The following is a 24,372-nucleotide window of genomic DNA, read 5'->3' on the forward strand; positions in this document are numbered from 1 at the left end:
TAAAAAAAGTTCATGTTTTTTAAGTTAGATTTAAAATTTTATTCTGTGATAACAACGTTTAATCATAATTACTGAAAATCGAAGAATATTAGTTACTCTAACTTCCAATATACTACTGTCAATGTCAACTTCAAACAGACAAGGGAACCTACTTTCTCCATGTATAGATCAGAAGAATTCTGCAAACGGTATTTCTTTCTTTGTTAAGTAACCAAATGATATTTTTTGAATCATTTAAATGAGTCCTAATGAATATTTTTACCTAATTTCAAAACTTAAGTTTGCAAGTATTTTAATCATTGCTTTAAAGTTGACGTTTTTAAAATACTTCCAGCCTATTCGTTTAAAGTTTGGTAACTGCGTTTAATAGAGAGCATAGCACAATTTAATGAATAAAATGGAACAAAAATATTCCAAATAGTTACTTAACTAAAGAAATTTCTTTCACGAGATTCAAAATGGATTAACATGGAAAAAGTTTTCTGTCTAAAGGAAGCACTTAAGTTCATGGAAATTATAGATAGGACACTATATGGATTATAAATATCCTTGTGTTAATATTACAACTATTCAAATTTCCCTTATTGGATATAATTCACTTATTGGATTAAGGTTATAAATTCAGGCTTAACTATGAATATTATCATTAACAATTAAGAATAAATAATAATAAATAGTTCGCTTTTTGTGAATACAAGTTAAACGGTTTCAACTCAAACAGTGTCTCGTAAATGGGTAATTCCTAATTCTTTCTAGATTTATTTCGAATCGAATCATAAATAATTCACAACTTCACATTCCTTGGAGAGGAAATTTCCGAATATAATACATAATGGTACTGAACGCGGCAATGTCCTAAGACCATTTCATAAATCTTTTCGGCCCTTAAATTAAACGATAAGTAAACATTGTATGCGCCCCAATATTTATCCAGAACTTTGGAAACTTTGCAGTAGTCTTTTCCATAAGACAGGATTTTCTGCGTCTTAAGACCAGCCTTGCTGGACAGGAGAGAAAATTTTCCGGCTCAAATTTTCTTCTGGATTCATCGATATGCAGTAGGCGAGTGGCGAACTACGACAGACGTTGCTTTTCAGATTGGGTTATTGTCACATGTTCTCCCATAGGCGAACTCTATTACGCCTTCGTTTCGAAAGCATTTGAAACGGTAAGACTCAAAGCCGAAGGATTAGGTCTCGTGTGGTGTATGATGGAATAAAGATTTTTACGTCAGGAAAGTCGAGTTTGTTCTTCCGAGTGGGTGCTTTTTAGTGCAGAGTGCTTAAATAAAGTGGGAGTCTTACTAGTAGGAAGTGTTAACATTACGTTTTACGTTCGTAAAATAAAAAAAAATCTTAATATATTTATTGTTCACTCGATTTGAATAAATATGAGAAAAATTGAACCAATAATTGAATTTATTTTGAGAGCATAACGGTTCTAATTAATCTAATGCAGTTTTAAACAGTTGGGCCCCTAATTATATATATATATATATATATATATATATATATATATATATATATATATATATATATATATATATATATATATATATATATATAATTAATCTTTTTATATTATTCCTTTTCTGAATATCTTTTTCTTAATTTATTATTCAAAACGAAATGCTTTCTCACACTTTTAAATTCGCATCCAGTCCTTTAATCTATTTTTGGCTCAAGTATGCATCAATTAAAAGCAATACATTTCCCCCTTTGCTCTTTGTAGGAATCTCGCGAACTATTTAATAAAGCAATTACTATTACTAAAATTTCCCATATTCCCTTAAATGAAATATTTTACTGATTTACTTTGCAAGATTTTCCGCAGCTTATAATGAGGCGCACAACATTTCATGACCACTTTGATACATGTTCTCTGTCTAATGATTAATAAATAAATTTTGTACCCTCCTTCCCTGCCTAAGACCTGTTTTAATCCTTCCACTCGGCAACGACGTTATATATATATATATATATATATATATATATATATATATATATGATTTTTCCAACCAATAGAATTTTCTCCATTATGTTTGAAAAACGCCTTACCTCAATAAAATAAAATAATTTACCTCAGTAAAATATTTTCTTTCGCTATTATTTATAAAAAAAATGATAACAGTTGAAACATAACGTAATAAAAAATAACTAAGAACTAAATAATTTTAAGGAATTTCTTCTTACTTCAATTTTAAGGTATTAGGTCAGAAAAGAATGCAAGAATTTTTTTTTATCGTTTTAATAAAAAGACTAAAACATTTTTTAGGAAATTTATCTCGTGTTACAGCGAATCAATACTTAGATATGGTATAAAATAAACTATGAGGTTGAAAAATATTTTTCTTACCTTATAAATAAAAATATTTAAAAAAAAGTTAAAATTGTTTCAGGGATTATGTTTCTCAATAAATTCTTTCAAAAGAAAAGATATTAATTACAAAGTTGGAAACACAATCCAATTTTTTTAAGAAATTAAAAAAAATAATTTGAAAATATAGATTAGGTAATCAGAAAAATTATCTTTTATTTTAAAAGAAAAGGTATTACTTAAAAGATGTTTTTTATATTTTCTAGTCAGCATCTCTTAAAAAATAAAGCAGAAACTTTTTAATTTTCTATAATACAGATGAAAACCATTTATAGACGCATGTAACCTTCTTTTTATTTACGAATTTATTACGAAGGCAGAATTTGAGAGAATTTGAAGAAATAACTATAAACAGTTATAAAGCAGCTAAAATAGAAGCAGCTGAAAGGAAAAATTAGGATAAACTCCGAAACTGAAATAAGATTTAATTTGTTCTATATTAATCACCGACTGTACATTGTTAGAAATTTCTCGGAAAAAGTGGTTGAATAACAATTTATTTAAAGATTAATTTACCATATTCAATCAAAAGAATTAAATAATGATAAATAAACTAGTAATCAAATCGTTAAGTGTGAAAAAACAGTTAATTAACTGCTTTCACCTAATATGGTTAAACAACCAGAATTTTATCGCACCAACTAAGACCACCCAATAAAGCCACTTAGTTCTTTGCAACAGCGTACATATCATAACCAAGCGGGTCAGTCTGTTAATCTCATGACTGGCAGAACTGGGGTTCGAGCCCCAGTATTGTCACCACAATATTTCCTCCATTTCCTTCAACGCACGAAGAATTCCCAGTGACCAGCACTTTCCAGTGCCCATTACCTTACGAAAAGCAGATTAGAAGATCTAGTTAAATTTTATTTTTGAAAAATGCTAGTTGTAAACGGTTAAAAAAACCATAAAAGTAAAAAATTTTCTTTACTGTAAACTTTACGGGTAATCGGATGGACAGACAGCTGCCAGTTATTTTACCATAATTTTAGAATGAAAATTTTAACAGTGTATTTGAATGAAATATTACAGATGGGTGTTATAGATTTCTGAATAACTGGGTTTAATTAAATTATTTATACCTAATACATAATTATTCTCGATCACTTTGCAATATTTTATGATTTACTATTGTTAATTTTAACGAATCAGCATACTGGTGAATTTTTGATTTAACAAGGCTGAAATAAATGCTTTTAGAATAAGCTAAAGTTTAATTGATTATTCGATAAACAAGCAAACTTTCAAAATTAATTTTGTAGTAAAACTTCTTGAGCACATTGAACCTTTTACAAATCTTTTTGAACTCTGATTTTGAAGCATCACACGTTAATGAAATACTTATAAAGGGATTAACCGCGTGTCAAGCAGTGCTTTTCAATCATGTAAATTAAGTAAGGACTTAATAACGTAAGCGAAAGCTGGAGTTGAGTGGAATTAAAGGTAAAATTACTGGATAAAGGTTTGACGTTTACAAAATTTTCTTGTCCTCCAACATAATGATAACCACACTCTTCCGTGAAATTTACTATAAAAAATAGTGATGAAGATATTATTTGATTGAAAACTTTATTCCCTTCAAACATAAATAGGAATTAGCAGTCAACATCTTTTAAGCACTCAAAAACAGACGCCCATTATCAAGACTTGACAGACGTGAAGGAGAGAAAACAAAAGGGATTTGAAACACAAATTATGAAAATAATAGCCAAAGAAAAAGTGGAAAAAATAAAGGCTAGAAATAAAAACTAGAAAAATCACAGTAGTCGAGAGAGAAAAAAATGAAAGAAACAGAACAAGAAAAACCACAGTGACTGAGAGGGGCAAATCAAGGTAAAATGCATTTCCACGCGCTGTGGATAGGTGGAGAGTAACTTGAAGGTAATTTGACAAAAAGTTAATAAAATCAGTTTTAATTGCAAATAATTTGGATTACTCTTAATTCTGAACGCTAAGTTCAAATTTTCCTTATGTTGAAAGAGGTTCATTTTTTTGTAAAACATATTGGTTTTTCATTACATTAATAGGAAAATGATTTCCAGAAGAACGAATTCTTATAGTTGGATGTTTTCAGATGTTTCATTGTTTAGATATTTCATTGTACGCTATCTATACTTCAACGCTACTCTTTTTATAATGCTTCAGAATTTACTATTTACTTACATTTGATAAGTCAACTGCGGAAAAGTAACTTAAGGTGATATAGCAAGACGATTTAAAATTTGAAACGTTTAAAATTAATTGGATACTACCTAGGTTTGTAATTGTAAAAAAGTTAAGGTTTAAATAAAGTTAGCACTAAGTTTAAATCTTGATAAAATTAATTATTCGAATGTAGTGATATAATTTGGTGTTATTTGACCCCCTTCAAATGTTGTATTATAAAATATTTTTTATGCTTAAATAGTGGTGCAGTTGAGCTTTAAGATCGATTCCAGAGCAGAAGAAAGATATCTTCAAGAGTATAATAAGCTACTAGTATTCATTAGCAATTAGATTATTAATTTTCAAGTTTTTAATTGGTTATGGGTTACACTGTATTTAATATTAAAGCATGATGATAATTTAAAATCAGCAGAGAAAAACCATGCTTTTTAGCACTGTTCATTCATGCATTTGTTAAAAACCCGCCCTTGTTGCTCATTCATACATTTATTTTGTTTAATTTGTAATATGATTTTTGACGTTATGAGAGTTTGGAATATTTCAAACTTAAACAAATCTCAGCATTAACTTTTACTGTCAAGGTTATAGTTATCGTGTATGCTTTATAAAAATTATTTTCACACTTGAAAACCACTTTTCAAAGATTAGGGATAAAAAAGTAATGTTTCATTTTAATTAAATAATGTTATGCTTATAAAGTAATGTGAAATTAAAGTTACAATCAGTCACAACTACGAAAACTTATGCGCAAAAATATTACAATATATATTTAAAGTCTTTTTTACAACCTAACCTGAATTTTATAAATGCCAATGGAGAGCTAATAATAAGTTAAGCGAATTTTTATTTCTTTGGTCAAAAGTAAATAATATTATTTTAAAGACCACATCTTACAGAAGAAATGCTTGATTAAGAAGAAAAAAATATATCTGAGACATATAAAATTATGCTGATGTCTATAATATTAGAAAATAAAATTTAAGTTTAAAACAATGTGAATGACTGAAAAATTACAAATTTCTTCTATGTGCTCAATTCTGTTTGTGTTTTATTATTTACTTACATATTAAGTAATCTATGTATTAACAGAATTAAAAACTTCCATCAGTTGCAAAAAATATAAATGTTTCAAAGAAATAATCAAAGGCTACTCTCAAAGCTCCAGTCTAGACAAAAGAATTCGTCCTTTGAAGTAATTAATTGAAGTAATTAATTAAAGTTTTCTTTATGTGTTTTTGATTGATCATTTTGAAGATTAGATGCAAGAAAAAAAAATTTCGTTTGCAATTATAATTTTGAAAGTGACAAGATAAACATAGAAAAGTTTAATTCCAAATCTATACGGATAATTAATTTGCCAAGTTTAAGTCTCAAAAATGATATAGAAATTTTTAAATTATATCCAGAAAAAAGTTTGTTATAATCTCATTACTTTATTTTTTTTATTAAGCATGGAATTTTCATAATTAGGAGAGGTAACGTAGCTTTTTAAATAAACAAATAAATTCATTACTATCAAAGAATTTTTTGTTCAATGAAATTAGATTCTAAGAAAAAGGCGTGGACGATATTTTTTAATCGGCAAACTAAACCGTTATTTAAATAAATTAATCAAATTACTAATATTTTAAAGTCTGACAAAAAATGCTGGAAAAAAAGTTTTCTGCAATTCCTTTCAATGTCGATTTTTAAAAGTAAATTATTATTTTTAATGTCATGTTATAACGAAAGCTTCAGCTTACTGATTAAATATTCGATTTAAACTTAAAAAAGTAGAGTAATTAAAATTAGCCTTTTTTTAAACGGATTTGTATTTTTGATTCTCAAAAAAAAGGAGAAAGTGGATAATCGCCTTCCGGAAGAGATGTACTGAATAGTTAGTTTGGTCAGGAAACCGGTCGAAAGTTTGGACTCCTTAACACTAGAATGCCAGATGGAGTCGGTTTGTGCAAACCTTCCCTTTTTTGAAAAGTAATTTTTTTAAAAAAAACTATACGTAGGGTAATTTTCTGATGCTTCATAATATGATTCAATTGAAGTACTTATTTATTAATTTATGTTGAAGCCTATTAGATGCGTAAATATTGAAAATTATGATTAGAATGGCGGCAAGAGTTAGAGTGGCTCTGAGGAATTTTGGAAAAACTTAACAAATATTCTCTTCTGGGAATTGCTGTAACATGTCTGTCAGGGTCACGTGATGTAATAACACGCATTTTCTGATGTTGCGAGCTAAAAGCTTGATATTATAGATATGATCATTTTCTTTTTGTTTTGGTTTTTTGGACGATGGATGGAAAAGAATAATAAAATGGTGAATTAGTTTTTGTAGAATTTTGCGTTATTTCTTTTGTAAAAGGTTACGACTGACAAATGCGCGGGGAAACCCCAATGGATTTCAAAATAAAAGATTGGTAGTTGTTTGTTCTATGAATTTCAAGTTGTTTGATGGAAGATAGTGAGTTATTTAGATTGTCTTGAAATTGGTTTAGGAAGTGGCATTTTTTTTTTGTAAGAAGGTGCAGTTTAGAAAGTAGTAGGTGAAAAATGGCATTTTTAGGAAGAGCTTTAAAAGTAGATTTGAAGTGTTTGGCGGAAGAGTTAGGAGAAACGGCAACGGAAGACATGAGAGTTACCGAATTAAAGAAGATTATATTGGCAAGTACGGAGTACGAAGAGGAGTTTGTGAAGGAATTATTAAAAAGAATAGTTAGTGGAAGAGAAGAAATAAAGCGCCAACAAAAAGAAGATGAAATTAGGCGACAAGAATATGAAATTAAGCAACAGGAAAGGGAAGACGAATTAAAGCGGCGAGAACAGGAAAGGGAAGATGAATTAAAGAGGCGAGAACAGGAAAGGGAAGGTGAATTAAAGCGGCGAGAACAGGAAAGGGAAGATGAATTAAAGCGGCAAGAAAAGGAATATGAATTGGAGAGGTTGAAGATAGAAGCTTCATTGGTACATACTGGTACTATAGGAGAGACGAGCAGCTCTCGAAATGAAGAAGCAAGAGAACATGTACCTGGTGGATTGCAAAAATTAATGCGTACTTTTGATCCAAAAGAAGGTGATATAAGTTTTTATCTAATATTGTTTGAAAGACAAGCACGAAGAGTCCATATAAAAGAAGAAGATTGGGTAACGCATCTTGTTGGATTATTGCCTCTAGAAATGGCGAATTTAATTGCAAGGGAGCCTGAAGAAAAAGCAAATGATTATAAACATGTAAAATGTATGTTATTGAAAAGGTTTAAATTGAGCCCAGAAGCATTTAAAATAAAGTTTAAGAGACATTGTAAAGCGGCTGAGAGCACTTGGCGAGATTTTGGATTTGAATTGGCGAACTATTTTAACGAATGGGTTTCGGGACTAAAAATTAATGATTTCGACAGCCTGAAACAACTTGTCATTGTCGAACAGATAAAAGAACGAGTACCTGGAGACATACAAAATCATTTTATTGATGAGTGGAGTAGAATTTGCTCAGTCGACACACTTGCTGAGAAGCTAGATGAGTACGAGAATGCAAGGAAATATAACCAAACTACTAAATTCATTGCTTCTCAACCATATAGGAACTTATACCGGGAAAAACCAAACATGGTTAGTAGAAGATATCATACATTTGGTGAAGGATATAAACATGAGCATAACAACCATGGCAGAATTGATAAGCGGAGTTCTTCCCAAAATCCAGTCACATGTTTTAATTGTGGACGAGTAGGACACTTGGCACGATTTTGTCGAGATAATAAAGAGAGGAGAAGAAACATTGAAGGCAAAGTGGCCGAGGTTCAAGTATCGGAAGGGCAAGTATCCGAAGTTAAGGTACTCAGAAATGGAAATATCGAAAGCAAAGTAGTCACTGCAAGATTTAACGGTGAAGTCATGATAGGAAACAAAAAATGTAAAGGCGTTCAACCAAAAATAGCTGCCCTTAAGAAAGTTAGAATTTCATATAATGGAAATGAATACGAAGCTGTAGTAGATTCTGGTGCACAAATAAGTGTATTTAAAAACGATATAGTGGGTAAGGAAGTGGATTACAAAGGGCATATAATATTACAACCTGCGTTTGGCGAAAGTCTAAAAGCTGAATTAAAAGAAGTGGAAATCGCTTTGGTAACGGAAGGATATATTACGCCTATAATTAAAACGATGATAGCAGCCGTCAATGGGTTAAATGCTGACATTTTGTTGGATGCTGAAACTTATGAGGCATTATTAGAACAAAAAAGAGTATACAATCCCAGTTTTACTGCTGCTATGAAGCTAAGATCAGATTCCCAAAAGGAGCAGTTATATATGAGTGCAAGTGACGGAGAAGAGCAGCAGGAGCCAACAGTAGGTGAATGCGGTGATAAAAAGAATGGAAATGAAACCGAACGATTCAAGATACAACAACAAAGTTGCGATACTCTCCAAGAAGCATGGAAATTGGGGAAGCAAAATAAAGGAGGGTATGTGATACAAAATAATATACTATGCCATGAAGAGCTGTTGGACGGGAATAGAATACAACAATTAGTAATTCCCGAAATTAGAAAAGGTAAAATACTAGAAATTGCCCACGAGTCAGTATTCGGAGCACATCTAGGAGCTCGTAAAACAATTCAAAGAATTAAATTTTCCTTTTATTGGCCAGGGATGGTCAAGGAAATTAAAGCTTATTGTAGCTCATGTCATGGGTGCCAAGGTAGAAGAGTTGTTCGTTCAGTAGACAAAATTCCGATAACACCTGTGTCACGTCCTGAACTTCCATTCCAAGTGGTGAACGTAGATCTAATTGGTCCTCTAGATCCAGTATCAGCACAAGGACATAAATATATCCTTTGTTTGATGGACCAACATTCAAGATGGCCTGAAGCAGTCCCGCTCAAATCGTTAACGGCAAGGAATACATGTGAAGCACTGCTCGAAATATTCTGTAGGACAGGAATTCCAGAAGTAATCGTGGTGGATAATGCGACAAATTTTACGGCAAGTTTAACGCAAGAGTTTTTGAAGGTTTTAGGAGCTTGTCCGCGATTTTCAACGCCATACCATCCGGAAGGGAACGGATTGATTGAAAGATGGAACCAAACTTTCAAAAATATGCTACATCACATTATTAGAGAAGTAGGAAGAAATTGGCATCGACACATACCATTTGTACTATGGGCTTATCGAGAAGTTCCAAGTGCAACTACAGGAGTACCACCTTTTCTGCTAATGTACGGGAGAGAACCGAAAGGCCCGTTATCTATATTGAAGTCAATTTGGGCCGGAGATATGTTTTTACCTTTGAATATGAAAGGATCAGCGGAGGAATATTTAAAAGAGTTAAAAGGAAAATTAGAAATAGCAACCGAAAAGGCAAGGTTAACAAGTGATGTGCAACAAAGTAATTATGCCAAATATTACAATAGAAGGAAAAAATACCGGGAATTTGCGCCAGGAGATCAAGTACTTGTGCTAATGCATGATTCATCCAATTCATTATATGCCAGATGGATAGGTCCAGTAAAGGTAATTAGAAGAGTGAAACCGAATTCGTATTATTTGCAAATGCCTGAAGGAAATTTAAGATTATTGCATGTTAACAAAATGAGAGAATACAAAGCGAGAATTCAAACAGTTGGAGTTGTCTATGATATTGATGATGAATTTGGTGAAATATACGAAACACCAACTCTTCCTACAGATGTGGAAAGCTATGAAGCATTGAAAGGATTAAATTTGGATTACTTACCCAAAATGCAACAAAATCAATTGAAAGATCTTTTACATAGACGCAAAACGTTGTTTTCGGGGAAGATAAGGATAGCTAAAGTTGGGAAACATGCGATAAAGCTGAAAGCTGAGGAGGATACGATGAAACCAAAAACGTATAAGATACCAGAAAACTTAAAGGGGAAAGTGGATGCACAGATCAATGAATTGCTAGCGTTAGGACTGATTGAACCGGTGGTAAGTGAGATAGCACACCCGGTAGTATGTGTTCATAAGAAAGACGGAACAATCAGGTTATGCATTGATTTCAGAAGTTTGAATGCTCTTACCGTTCCGGATGCATATCCAATGCAAAATATGATGGAGTTGAATTTCTTAGTAGGAAAGAAGAAATTCATTACTGTGCTAGATATGTTGAAGGGATATTGGGCTATACCGATGGAGAACGGCAGCAAACACCTCACAGCATTCCGAACTCACCGAGGCCAGTACCAATGGAATGTATTACCCTTTGGATTAAGAAATGCTGCTGCAATCTACCAAAGAGCTATGTCTAAAGTGGTTCAGTCCATGTCTGATTTCACTTGTGCTTATATCGATGATTTAGCAGTATTTTCTGATACGTGGGAGGAACATTTGATTCATCTTGAAGAAGTTTTTAAGAGATTGGAATATTTTAATTTCTCCGTGAACTTGAGAAAGTGCGAATTTGCTAGACAAAAGGTTAAATACTTAGGACATATTATTGGTTCAGGTAAACATGCTCCTGACAAAGAACGAATAAGAGTAATACAGAAATTAGAGGCACCCAAAACCAAAAAACAACTGAGAAGTGCTTTGGGATTATGCAACTTTTACAGGCAGTATATTCCAAACTTCGCAAAGATTGCTCTTCCACTAACAGAGCTTACTAAAAAGAAAGTTCCTAATGAGATTCCTTGGAGCGAAGAAGCTGAGAAGGCATTCAAGGAATTGAAGACGTCGCTATGTAAGATCGCAGAGTTACAAGTCCCAGACATAGAGAAACCATACTACTTGCATACGGATGCATCTCAAAATGCGGTCGGATGTTGTTTAGGTCAGTTAGATGAAGAAGGAAATATTCGTCCCATAGCTTTCGGTAGCCAGAAGCTGAATTCAACTCAACAGAAATGGTCTACAATTGAAAGGGAAGCTTATGCTATTATTTGGGCTTTGCAGAGATTTGAAACCTTACTCTGTGGTGCTAAGATTATTTTATTAACTGATCATAATCCCCTAGTATTTCTGACGAGTGCGACACCCCAAAGCCCGAGGTTGCAGAGATGGGCGTTAGCCATTCAACGCCATGATATTGAGGCAAGTCACATCAAAGGATCGAAACTTAGTAAAGCAGATGCATTGTCCAGACTGTAAATATAAACTAAAATAAGACTCTGAACATTTTTTCCTATTATTATTATTAGGTGATTAAAGTAAATACCTAGTGTTAAGTTAAACCTAAGATTCAGTGAATATTTGGGTGAATGTGAAACATAGTTTGTTTATGTGTAAAGTGTGACCCTTAAATTATTTGCCATATTCGATCTTTGGATCTAATATGACTCTGGGGGGAAGGTGTCAGGGTCACGTGATGTAATAACACGCATTTTCTGATGTTGCGAGCTAAAAGCTTGATATTATAGATATGATCATTTTCTTTTTGTTTTGGTTTTTTGGACGATGGATGGAAAAGAATAATAAAATGGTGAATTAGTTTTTGTAGAATTTTGCGTTATTTCTTTTGTAAAAGGTTACGACTGACAATGTCTTTATAAGACTAAATTAAAATTTTAGTATATATGCTATAAATGTGTCAATTTTAAGCAAAAAAATTAGATCAGAAAAAAATTCCGTAAATATACTTTACTTTTATATGAATTATATCTTCACGTATTATACCTTATGGATCTTATGAATTATACCTTACTTTATATGAATTATATCTTATTTTTATACTTTCACGCTCTAGGATTCAATCTAAAAGATTTAAATAGCTAATTGGCCAAATAGTTCCTGAGAAATCAAATTTTAAAAATACAACTTTTCCGGTATTCGATTTCTTAGGAATTATTCGACCGATTTTGCTCAAATTTTATATTATTTTGCCATTTAAAATTGCATACTTTTTAATTCGCTTAAAAAGCCCTCGAGATATGGAGTACGCAAAAATGAAAATTAGCATTAAGAGAGAAATCAAATTTTAAAAATACAACTTTTCCGATATTCGATTTCTCAGGAATTATTCGACCGATTTTGCTCAAATTTTATATTATTTTGCCATCTAAAATTGCATACTTTTTAATTCGCTTAAAAAGGCCTCGAGACATGGAGTACGTAAAAATAAAAATTAGCATTAAGAGATCCAAACTCTCCTTTCCCAACTATTGGGAACGTATTTTCCAGATTGAGGATAATACCTATATTTTGCGGTTTAGGCAATCCAAATCCATCATGAAAAAGGTATGCTTATTCAGAGAAAGTACGTTCTTGTGTCTGATACTGTAACTTAAGATATTGTTCGCAGTAATTAATTAGCATATAAGAGGTCACCCCCTCGAACCATTAAGATTGAATTCTAGAACATGAAATTCCAATCATAAGATTAAAACTTATTCAGGGTGGTTGATTTATATTTTTGCACACTGTACACACAACCGTAATGGGGCAAATAATTATCGTAAGTTATATTTATTGTTACGGAAAGTAAAAAAAATTAAAACAAATCTATTTAGTGCCATAATTTTAATTTGATTGAATAAGAGTATTCCAGTTTATTTCTTACAAACTATAATCATTATTATTTTTAAGGATCACAAATTTAGTTATGTAAACAACAAAAGTACATGAAAAATTAAAGAAGTCATTACATTCGTTAAATCATATCATTCGTTAAATCATATTATTCGTTCAAAGAGTCATATTATTCGCTAAATCAGAAACTATTTATTTAAATAGACAGCAAAAAATCCAGTAGAATTAGAATGATTGAGCCTCTTCTATATCGTTAATAAATTGTTTTTAACTCCTTATTAGGTACACAAATACTCAAAAGTATACTTATTAGGTACTCAGACGTACTCAAAAATTCTAAGAATGAACAAAATTTGACTCTGACTCACTAAGTATACAGCAAATTTGAGTGTTTCTTATGCTTATGTTTACTCACATTTTTTTTTCCGCCATGTATCTTTAACTCTTTAAGCGAATCACAAACTTTTTAGCGCACAATTGTAAAGCTTTTTTATCAAAGATTTCACGTAAGGAAATATATTTAGCATATTTTTGGCTCTTCTCTTGAATTTAAAAAATTGTATCTTATAACCTAAAATTCTGTTCACATTTTCAGAAGTTATTGAGTGCCTCCGTTTTTATTTTGAGCAAAGTAAAGAAGATAGAAATTTTTAAAACATTTTCAGTGTTGTCTGACATAAGGGAGAGATCAATATTTTCTCACTAAAGAGTATCTTTCCATTTTTTCATTCTCACTTAGAAAATATTTTCTACTTTTTAAATTAACTATTTTTAATTGAAAATAAAACTTTTTCGGAGAACGCAAACTTTCTAGCTATCTAATAAATATAGTAAGGTAAAATTTTTAATATAAACTTGGTTTACCGTGCCATTTTATCGTTAAAATATAAATACAAAGTAAAACATTATGTTAAAAATACGATGTTATGTATGAAATATAATGTAATATATTTCAATCAAAATATAATGATAAAAATACGATATTATGTGTGAAATATAATGTAATGTTTTTTAATTAAAATATTATGTCTAAGAACTACTGTGATTGGCGTTTTGAAAATATGAGTGGCCTCAAATCGTTAAACATGAGCAAGGATATTTTTTAAAATTAATTTGCTTTATTTATTAGTTAAAACAATATTTTTTGGCTGAAAATATGAGTGGTCTGAAATCGTTAAATATATGCGGGATTTTTTTTAAAAAATGAATTTGCTTTTAAATCTAAGTTTAGTAGTTAAGACAAAATCTTTGGCTGAAAATATGCGTAGTTTCAAATCACTTAATATATGCAGGGATTTTTTTAAAAATGAACTTGCTTTTAAGTGTAAATTTAGTACATAAAAGTTTTTTTTTGGCTAAAAATATGAGTGATCTCAAATTGTTATATATATGCAGGAATTTTACTTTAAAAAGGAATTTGCTTTTAAATCTAAATTTAGTGATTAAAACAATATATGATATTTCGGCTGTGTCATGAATAGTAATTTAAACAGAAGAATAGCGAATACAGAAATTCACAAAATTTGTTAGAATATTGGTGTAATAAAGTTAATTAAGTCAAAGAGAAAATTTATAGGGCAAAATTTGTCGTTTAAAATAGCCCAGCACGTTAGATTTTCAAACATAAACTGATTGGTAGTAGAGCCAGAGAATGTCCAAAATTTGATGGTTTGACACTGGATATTATCAATTCAGGATGGATTAATGCAGATTTTACGAGGATCAGGGTACTGAACTTTGCATGGAATAGCTACAAGAAGAAGAACAGGAAGGCCAAGGCCCGTCCAGGTCTGTCGCATGAATGAAGATAAAAATAAAATAGACCAAAAAGTGGTCTGTTCTGTCTTAATCGCATATTTTAGGGCATTATTTTGACACTTATTAGTTTTTGAAAATCCAATAATAGCAACCAGGCTCTTTAAATTCCAATAGTTTTAAAGTATAATCATTCATATAACTGCTTTGAAACCATTACAACTGAAATGGACAGTTCTTGATACATTTATAAGAATAAAAAATATTTAAATAGCCACCCTAAGTAAATGCAATTGCTGATTTTAAACATCCTATTGCGATATAGGATCAAATTGCTGATTTTGATCCTATATCCATACTTGAATGCAATAGAGAACGACTTTATTTTGCCATTGGATGGAAAATAATATAAATAATAACTTTAAAAGTGATTTGGTATTTTTTTTAATTATATCTTTTCATAATTGTAAAGAATTTGTAATTAATCAGTATTATTAGCCATTCGTGAGGTATGGAACAATGAATTTTTAGTTTTGAGTGTCATTTGTAATATATTAGTTAAAGAAATAACTGGAAATAATTCAAAAACTGATAAAGATCAGGTTTTACTAGATTTGTTGTAAATTCTCTAAACTGTTTTAAACTACCTCATATTTTAAAATACTATAAAATTCAGCTCAATTTTAAACATATATATAATTTCATCAATCATTTATTGTACTTAACATTCCTGTTCAAAACAGTCTTTTATCTGTATTTCATCTATAAATAATAGTAATATCATTCAGAATACAATATATTCTTGAAGTGCATTTCGAATATTTTTTCTCTTTTTTAAACCTGCATTGAATGCAGAAATATTGTATGGAAATGGAAAAATAAGAAAGCTCATCTGAAATACATTTCGGGAATGTCAGAAGTTTTTTTTAAAACAAATATATTATAAAGGCTTCATATTTAATGTGCATACTTTGATAAAAAAAAATAAGTGAATAACATAGAACTAGCAAATTTGTTAAGAACTTTGCACATATATAAATTTAATGGAAGTAAAAACAAAATATCGTTTTTGAATTCGAAGTAGTACATTTTAACTCTTATTTCACTACTATAAATGTAAGAGTTTTGTTAAAATAATAGAATTATATGTGTGGCAGAGCATAAATTTGAATAGACAAATAAGATTCCAATGTATTGTAATAATCTCATAAATAGCGCTGGAGTTCTTCACATTGTCTGTTGATTCCACTACAAATAGTCATAGTGTTTCAGTATTGAAATTTTAACTTAAGTCAAACTTTTAAACCTTGGAATTGCTCACGATTGTGTTATCAATATCCTTAATTTATTTTTGTAAATTAACAATTAAGTATCATTGAAAAGTTTAGGAAATACCAGTGAAAAGTTTAGGAATTATTAATAACAGTGTTGTGAAAAAGTTTAGGCAGAGGAATACTTACATATACTTCTTCCCATTGACTGACGTACCTCACCAGCCTTGATAACCTGAGCAACCTAAGGAGGGAGAGCATTTTCGCAAAACGTAATATCCTCAGCGCCCTTCCCGCGTGCAGTAGCTGATAGTTGTCACCATAACCCTGATTGAAGATCAGGAAGATATAATCGAAGGGGATCGAACTCAGCAGGTCTAGGAAGAACCAAGTGCGAATGTAGGTGCGAGCGATCTCTTTTGGTTCGAGAATCACTTGCTCTGAATTGTCTTGTTGCATTATACCTGGAAAATAAATAAAGGACTTGATGGGTATGATATTCCTTTATGGTTATTTATTACCTTGAAGTAAAGGAAGCATATCTAATTATTGAGAACTGAGTCGTAAATCAGTTCATGAAAAACTTAAAGCAATATACAGGGTGTCCCAAAACGATCGCATAAACTCTGCACAGCTAGATTCCTCGTTGGGAGTACATAAAAACTGTCCAAAGAAGCGTTCCTGTACGATCCATAGTTTACGAGAAAAATACGAAAAACAAAGTATAACGTCACTGCCGGTGCAAGAAAAAACATACATATTGAACATATCAACAGCAGTATACTATGCACAATTTAAAGCAGATGTAAGATTTTAACATTTTAAACATTATCGTCTAGAAAGATATGCGAATACTGTTGTTGATATGTCCAATAAAGTGGTTTTTTTTCTTGCACCGGCAGTGACGTCATACTTTGTTTTTCGTATTTTCCTAGTAAACTATGGATCGTACAGGAACGCTTCTTTGGACAGTTTTTATGTACTCCCAACGAGGAATCTAGCTGTGCAGAGTTTATGCTGTCGTTTTGGGACACCCTGTATTTTACAATAGTGCGTGTTTCTGAATTGAAGTGCTCAACATTTTCTTAGTAATATACGTGTATTTTATTTTAACTCTTCTTTTAATAACGAGAATCAAAAAGATTTAAAATAAAAAGTTTTAAATCTTTTATTAACTATTTCTGAAATGTCTCGGGAACATCGCAGAAATGTTTCAATTGATATGACGTTTAAATATTGTGCTGCCATCTGTTTCATAAGTAAAATTAATATACTGACGAGTGATTTGTTTTGGAAGTCAAGACTACTCTTTGTTCCGCTGAACGAAGAATAATAATAATTATGAACTTAACACCACCCTTATGACTGTATTTAACTTTCGTATTCGTTATTAACATTACGGCTTAAGACATTTTCTTAAGTAAGCAGATAAGTTTTTATGTTTATAAATTCTTAACATGATTAATATTAACATGATCTTGTCTATAATCTAATAGAAGATTTCATGTCTTAAAGCATTTTTTTATGGAGCATAAAATAATTCATGCTATTAACCACTCAAATTACATTTTGCGTCGTACTTGCACACTTCATATTTTAAAAATTATCATTTAATTTGTCATAATATTTTTGAAATGAATTGATGTGGAGTTAACATTTCATACAGTTGTGTTAATAATGAAAATTGACCAATGAATTTACTTTGGAAAAGGTAAATAAAAGTACCAATCTGAGATTTTTTGAATGATAGCCATTTTAAGAAATGTTTATCAACATTTTGCGTCAAAAACCAAGGAATTTATTATCCGGTTCCGAGGGTAATAAAAATGTCACTTCATATCGGTATCAGAGACATTTCGCCAACTAATAAAACCATCGCTTTTATTATCTTCTTCATTTATTATATGTTTATCTTTAAACTGTTTCTTTAGCAATGTATAAGACTAAAAATTTACCTTTCGTTTTTCTATCTTTGTTTTTTTTTATGGCCCTTTAAGGAGAAAACTCAATAAAAATATTAATCAAATACAAAAACTGTTTCCTCAATTACATATAAAGTTTATTTTGTAGTTAAATAAATTCAAAGAGTTTATAAAGTACTGATTAAGAAAAAAATAAGTGAAAATATTTTTATCAAATTTTGAATGGAATTACTAGGAAAGTCTTAAAATAAGTAATCATAAAATACGAAAAACGTATTCCAAAATATTTGAAAAGGTTAATTTATAACGGGTTAAATTAAAATTACAAAATAAACTTAATTAAAAGTTGCTTAATTACAACTCAAGAAAAAATAAGAGAATAATTATAATATCCTAATCTAACAAGCAGACTCAAAGTATCACAATGCATCATAAGTTACAAAAAAATAACCAATATATATTTCTTTCTACAATTATACATTGTGCTCTTTAATTAACCTATCTTACGCACTTGAGGTAATTAAATTAATTTCCTCCCTTATCAATTAAACTTCATTCTATCTTTTAAGACAATCATGCAGCACATTTTCTTTTAATTATAGCCAAATAAGCCAAAATAAAATAAAAACTGCGAGGATGTTGATCCAAAGAAGTGGAAATATATTTATCCAGGTTTGTTGAAAATACAAATACACAGATTTAGTTCAGTTGCTGATCGCCATGCGAAAAATAAGTTCAATCTAAAAAAAAATATATCGGTGCAAGTATTCAAGTATTTACAATAAGTTTGAATGCTGCTTAATGAAAGCCAAACCCATTATTTTGGAAGAATGCAAATGAGCTAATTAAAAAGCTCGCCAAGAATTACTCTCCCAGAGCTAAGTCGAGTGCAAGAACAGGTTGATACATGTCGTCATAGCCCTGATCCTAATTATGGCAATATCATTCACGCTTAGTGGTCGTTAAGGTTCAAATGGCGATATCGCTATCGATTCTAAGTTGAAGATGGCTTAACTTCGCAGTTTTAAAGCAAATGACAGTAAATTAATATATGTATAGTAAATTTATGAAGCAAATGACAGTGAATTTATCATTTTATACAACAGGGGAAAACACATTTGCGGCGAAAGACAAGCTTCATAGATATAGTTATGAGATGGTCACAATAAATTTTGCTTCGTTAGTAAAACTGTAGTATTCCACCGTATATAAACTTATATTTAGAATTAAAATTATCTTGTATACAGCAAATTATCTGTTAAAATTTTTTCCAATATTTCTTTTCTTGATAAGTAAAATAATTCTCTATTTAAATTGTTTGAAATCTTTTTTCTTGAGTCATAAGCAAAATATATCATTAGATTTATTTACTCTCATGAAATTTGTCAGTTAATATTTTTTTTTAAAAATAAAAGAAATATAAATATTGACTTAAGTTTGATGGATTCAGTATTATTTACTTCAATGTAAAGTATATGCTTGAAATAAGTACTATGATTTTTTTATCATAATGGCTTGAAAAAATTGTTTTAAAAATTACAATAAATATTGATGTAATCTCATAATGAAAAAAAAATATTTTTCATATATGCTGTATTTTGTCGTATAAGCTGAATTTTGTAATGAAATTTACACCTTTGCTTGAGTAAAAGATCATATTCAAGTGAGAGTTCATTTCTTGTGTATTTACTGTAAAAGTTGAAAAAACAAATAATGGGAATATTGAACTCAATCTGCGATAATGCAAACATTGCAATTTTTGTTAAATTGTTAGATTTCTGTAGCGTTGAAGTTGTGTTTGCAGTGAAGTACTCTTACATTAACCTGCAAATAACTACTCGCCACGAATCAATTAAAAAAAAGTGGCTACTGAAATTAAGTGAACAACCGGTCACTTTCTTCCGTTGTTGCCAAAAGTGCATCAATGCAGAAAGGAGGATTTTATAAAAACACCCAATGTCCCCATTAAAAATTTTGATCTTTCAGAATTCATCAATTTCTGAAAGAAAGATTCATGTGGAAGGAGAATTCTTCAATAATTCACACATTTCAAAGGTGTAATGTATCATTAAATGTAATTTTCCTCCCCAAGTATTTTTAAATTACGTTCTTTAAAGTCAGTATGTTTGAACTAAATTTTGTCGCTTACTCATGTAATTTTTATTGATGAATTTACTTTTTATAACCTTAAATTATTTATATTATATATAATTTAATCCAAGCAGAAAAAAAGGGGAAAAAAAGGTTTCATAAAGTGGCTTTTAAATGAAAAGAACCTATCGATATCAGTTGGAGACTCATTAAGTTTGAGGAAAAAATGGCTACTAAGCTATTAAAGTCTATCTGACTGGCTACTCACTGGCGACAAACAGAAAATTTAAATTATTCAGGTCTACTCCTAAACCTTAAGGGAGTTATAAGGATAATAAAATGCTCAAAAGACATTTTTTTATAATCAACACTGTTATTTTATGCAAAAATGTATATTTTTTCCTGCAAGATTGCAAAACATTGGTTGGGAAATACATTCTTACCCGTTCTGAAATTAACAACAATATCCAACAAGAATAGAGTATCTGAAAGACAGTTGAAAGCAATCCATCTAGCTGACAAGTCGTCGTTGAAGAAGGAAATAGCCACCGGAAGAACTATCAAATTAGTTACCAATACTAATAACATAAGCAAATCCCAATAAAACCTGAAAAGAAATAATTAACATTAGTTTTCAAGACTGTTCAAATTACATACAGTGTCAAATGACAAAATTATTATCCTATCAATCAGGGTACGTAGCCAGATTTTTCAACAAAAATAAGCACCTTTTAAGTACTTTTTAAGCACTCAAAAAATATTTTTAATCACTTTCCAAAAATAAAATCATAATTAGGATCTGTGCTGCAATAAAAATTAAATTATTTTTTTCTATCGTTTAAAGTCTTAATTTATAAATATAAAATCAATAAAATTCAAAAACGTTTGCAAAAATTTTACATAATCATGATAAAACAACTAGTTTTTGATAAATAAAAAGAGAGATTTGAAAATCAGGCATGTTTCGTAATTTAGAACAAAAATCGATACAGCAAAGAAAAAATATCTTTTTAAAAAAGATAGAAAATTAAGCACTTCTACAAAAGCACCTTCAAGGGCTTTTAAAAAACGAAAATCAAAAATAAGCAACTTTAAGCACTTTTTAAAAACACTACACACCCTGTCAATAGAATTAACCTGTAAAAAGATCACTCGACTCATAAAATGGGTGAAATTCAGCTGAAAAGTTTTTATTTTTATTTTGAAAATACTTCCTGATATTGTAGGATATTTTAGTTTAGTTAGTAGAAAAATATTTCAAGTTAAATTTCAGTGTCTAAATGAAGAACTAGCTTTGAACCACACATAAATGAAGCTAAAGAACAGGAAAAGAGAACAAATAATACCACATAAGCAGGCATATTATATTTGAAGCCTTATATTTGAACCTCCTGCAACATTTGGGTTTCAAACCCAACTTCCACCACATTTACTTCGCGTCTCCTTTCTTTTGTTTGATTGATTATCCTGTTGAAACTTGTCCCCTTTTCTATTGGTCAACCTCTTTTTTTTCTTGCTGTAATTTATTCGTGGTTCTTTTTTTCTTTCTATCTTTGTGTTTTCCTCTTTCATTCTGTTTGCATTGAAGAAGGTTCTTAATTACGAAACTGAAACTATTGTAAGTCATGTGACATTATTGTGTAGTAACTATAGTATGTCATGTGACATTATGTTACGTGTTTCTTTTTGCATTTCAGTGTATAGACATATCGAAATAGTTTAGAATATATGTATAAAAGCATTTAATTTTTCTTACTAAAATACTTAAAACAAATTTAAGTTCTGTATTTGTAATTGACCATTAAATGTTTTAAAGTTGCAATCTTGAAAATTAAAAATTTTATGAAAATTAAAAAAGTTAAGAAAGAGACTTAAAATATTACATCAAACAGTTTTTGAGACTTTAAAAATTTCTACAATTGGTATCTCTGAACTTTTGAATTATTATACTAAATCATAAGTATAATATTTTGTAAAAATTAAACCAAGATGTTACTATTGTTTCTTGCTGAAAAGTTTCTAACCTAATCCCTAGCACTTATTTCATAAAATTCAAAACATTTCAAAATTCAACAGCTTCGGAACAAAATCGAGTAGATTTCTGAGTTTTTAGGTAATAAAGGTAGATACTATAAAAAAATAATTTCCCTTTGACACATTTTTAAAAATCCTATATTTTAAAATAAAGTTGTGAAATTCTGTACAACTTATAGTTGTAACATTAACGCTTAACTTAAACGCATAACTCAATTATTCAAATTGTGTGTAAGTATAGCTCGTTATCTCGCACAATGTATTCTGCAATTTTTTTATAATTTCAAACATTTTCTTTATTTTTAAATTAAGAGAAATATTAATGAAATATTTTAGCAAAACTTAAAGAGTAAAATAAATGTAAATTCAAAAACTTAAATCAATACTCGCTTTTGAGAGGCCCTTTTTGTACTTTAAAGAAAAATAAGAAATTTGCATATAGAATGAAGCAAAGAAAAATCTATTAAGTTAAGAAAATAGACTAATTACGTTAGTAAAGCGTTAGATTATCCGAATTAACCAATTTGAAGTAATGAAGTTCTTAACTCTTGTTTTAACAAAATGTTAAATGCTGTCAATTATTTAGGATTTAATATAATTAGTTAAATTCTTTTCAGAGTAAAAGAAACAGAATTTTAATTAATTGTTTCATCATGCCGAAATTGAATAAAACTTTTTTTTGTCGTAAAGAAAAGAACTAGTTGCATAAAAAAGTCTTTACAGGAATGAGACAACTTTTTTAAAGTTATAATTGCTAATATGATTTTTACGCAAAAACTTATTTTGAGTGATATAAGAAATTCGGGTACTCAGTTTTTTATTTTATTTCTAATAATATAAATTATGTAAAACTTTTTCCTACGTGAAGTGCACTTGAATACTAATTGCTGTAATTGATAAATCGAACAATTTAATCCCAGAATGTTAATTTTTTTCTAAATTTGTTATTTGTAAAATAAAAAATAAGGAAAAGCATAAATTTCGAAAATGTTTCTTAAAAGATATTAGAGATGTATAGTATCCTACAACAGTTCTCAGTGAATGGGGTAAAAAAGATCAGAAAATCCCAACATTAATTGTTAATTATTGCAATTGCATTATTGCAATTATTTAATTGTTTCCTTGAGACAATGCAAGCTCGATGCAATGTTAAATTTAACTATGCTAGTTTATGAGCAATAAGTTTCGCATTAAGGTTGCATCGCTTCCCTTTTACATAGAGATAGAATTGAATCCTAGAAAACATTTTGAAATTGAGACAAGGTTGACAACTCCATTTTTCTGTTTCATGTAAGAAAGAATAATTAAAAAACAAGATTGATATAAGATTTTATGATTATCATTGAATCAAGATTTATTCCTTTGCAAAGGTTAATATGTAATTTTTTTTAACATTTTAAAAATCATAGTTGACTTGATCAGAACTATCATCATTAAAAAAAAATCTTGTGTTTGAGAACCTTAAGATACACAGGGAAGAAAAGTTCAAAAACAAGGTTTGCAATAAAAGCTGAGAAATTGTATTTTAAGGTTTATGCGTGCCCTATTCAATCTTTAAAAAAATATTGCCAAAGTTACATTTCTATTTTGTAAGAATACTGATTAACCAGTCAACCTCTTAGTGTTATTCAAGAAAAACCGCCTGTACAATGTTTGCCGTAAAATTACTTACTATCTTAGTTGAGTCATTAAGGCTCTTAGTTAACAAATAATTTCAAAAAAAAATTTATAAATCTCATTCATTATCAGTACGCATAAAATAAAAATATAACAACACATCGTAAAAATATTTGTCATTTTAATATTTTTTCCTAGATTATTATTGATTTAAAAATATAATATTAAACGTTTTGGTATGTTACAAATTTTATACACTCGATAAACAATGTTTCGCACATTGTTAAAATAAAGTTATTCCTTATTCTACAATATATAAACATATATCATAGATAATATACCTTTAAATATTCGAAACTGATGGCGGTTATGGGATTTTAGATTTTGAAAGAGAAATGATTTAGTTCACAAACATGATTAACAGACATTTGTTAAATGACTATGTACTACATTTTCAAGTCGATAAATCTATTTGTGTATTACAAATTCTCATTCTAAATCTGACGAACAACATCAATTACTTAAACAAGCAGTTAATTCATTGCTAGTATAGAATCAATGAAAACAATCGTGCATATTGTTGAAGTAAATCCAACCATGTAGTGGGATACATTAATTTAAAGAATATTGATTGTTATGGGCAACAGTTTAGAGTA

At 29.7% G+C, this 24,372-nt stretch overlaps 1 protein-coding gene across 2 annotated transcripts in view; it reads right to left on the reverse strand.

The window, feature by feature from the left end:
- Positions 1 to 24,372, reverse strand: part of LOC107445120 (potassium/sodium hyperpolarization-activated cyclic nucleotide-gated channel 2-like) — a 622,718-nt gene that overhangs the window by 84,524 nt on the left and 513,822 nt on the right. For both annotated transcript variants that reach the window (XM_071178704.2, XM_071178706.2), the window contains 2 exons: positions 20,509 to 20,672; positions 16,242 to 16,516 (listed from right to left, as the gene is read on the reverse strand). In XM_071178704.2, coding sequence (XP_071034805.1) covers positions 16,242 to 16,516; positions 20,509 to 20,672 — 439 coding nt within the window. The remainder of the gene's footprint in view (positions 1 to 16,241; positions 16,517 to 20,508; positions 20,673 to 24,372) is intronic.

Source organism: Parasteatoda tepidariorum, chromosome 6, assembly GCF_982258835.1.
Source record: "Parasteatoda tepidariorum strain Cologne lab strain chromosome 6, Ptep-v5.0, whole genome shotgun sequence".
Taxonomy (NCBI): domain Eukaryota; kingdom Metazoa; phylum Arthropoda; class Arachnida; order Araneae; family Theridiidae; genus Parasteatoda; species Parasteatoda tepidariorum.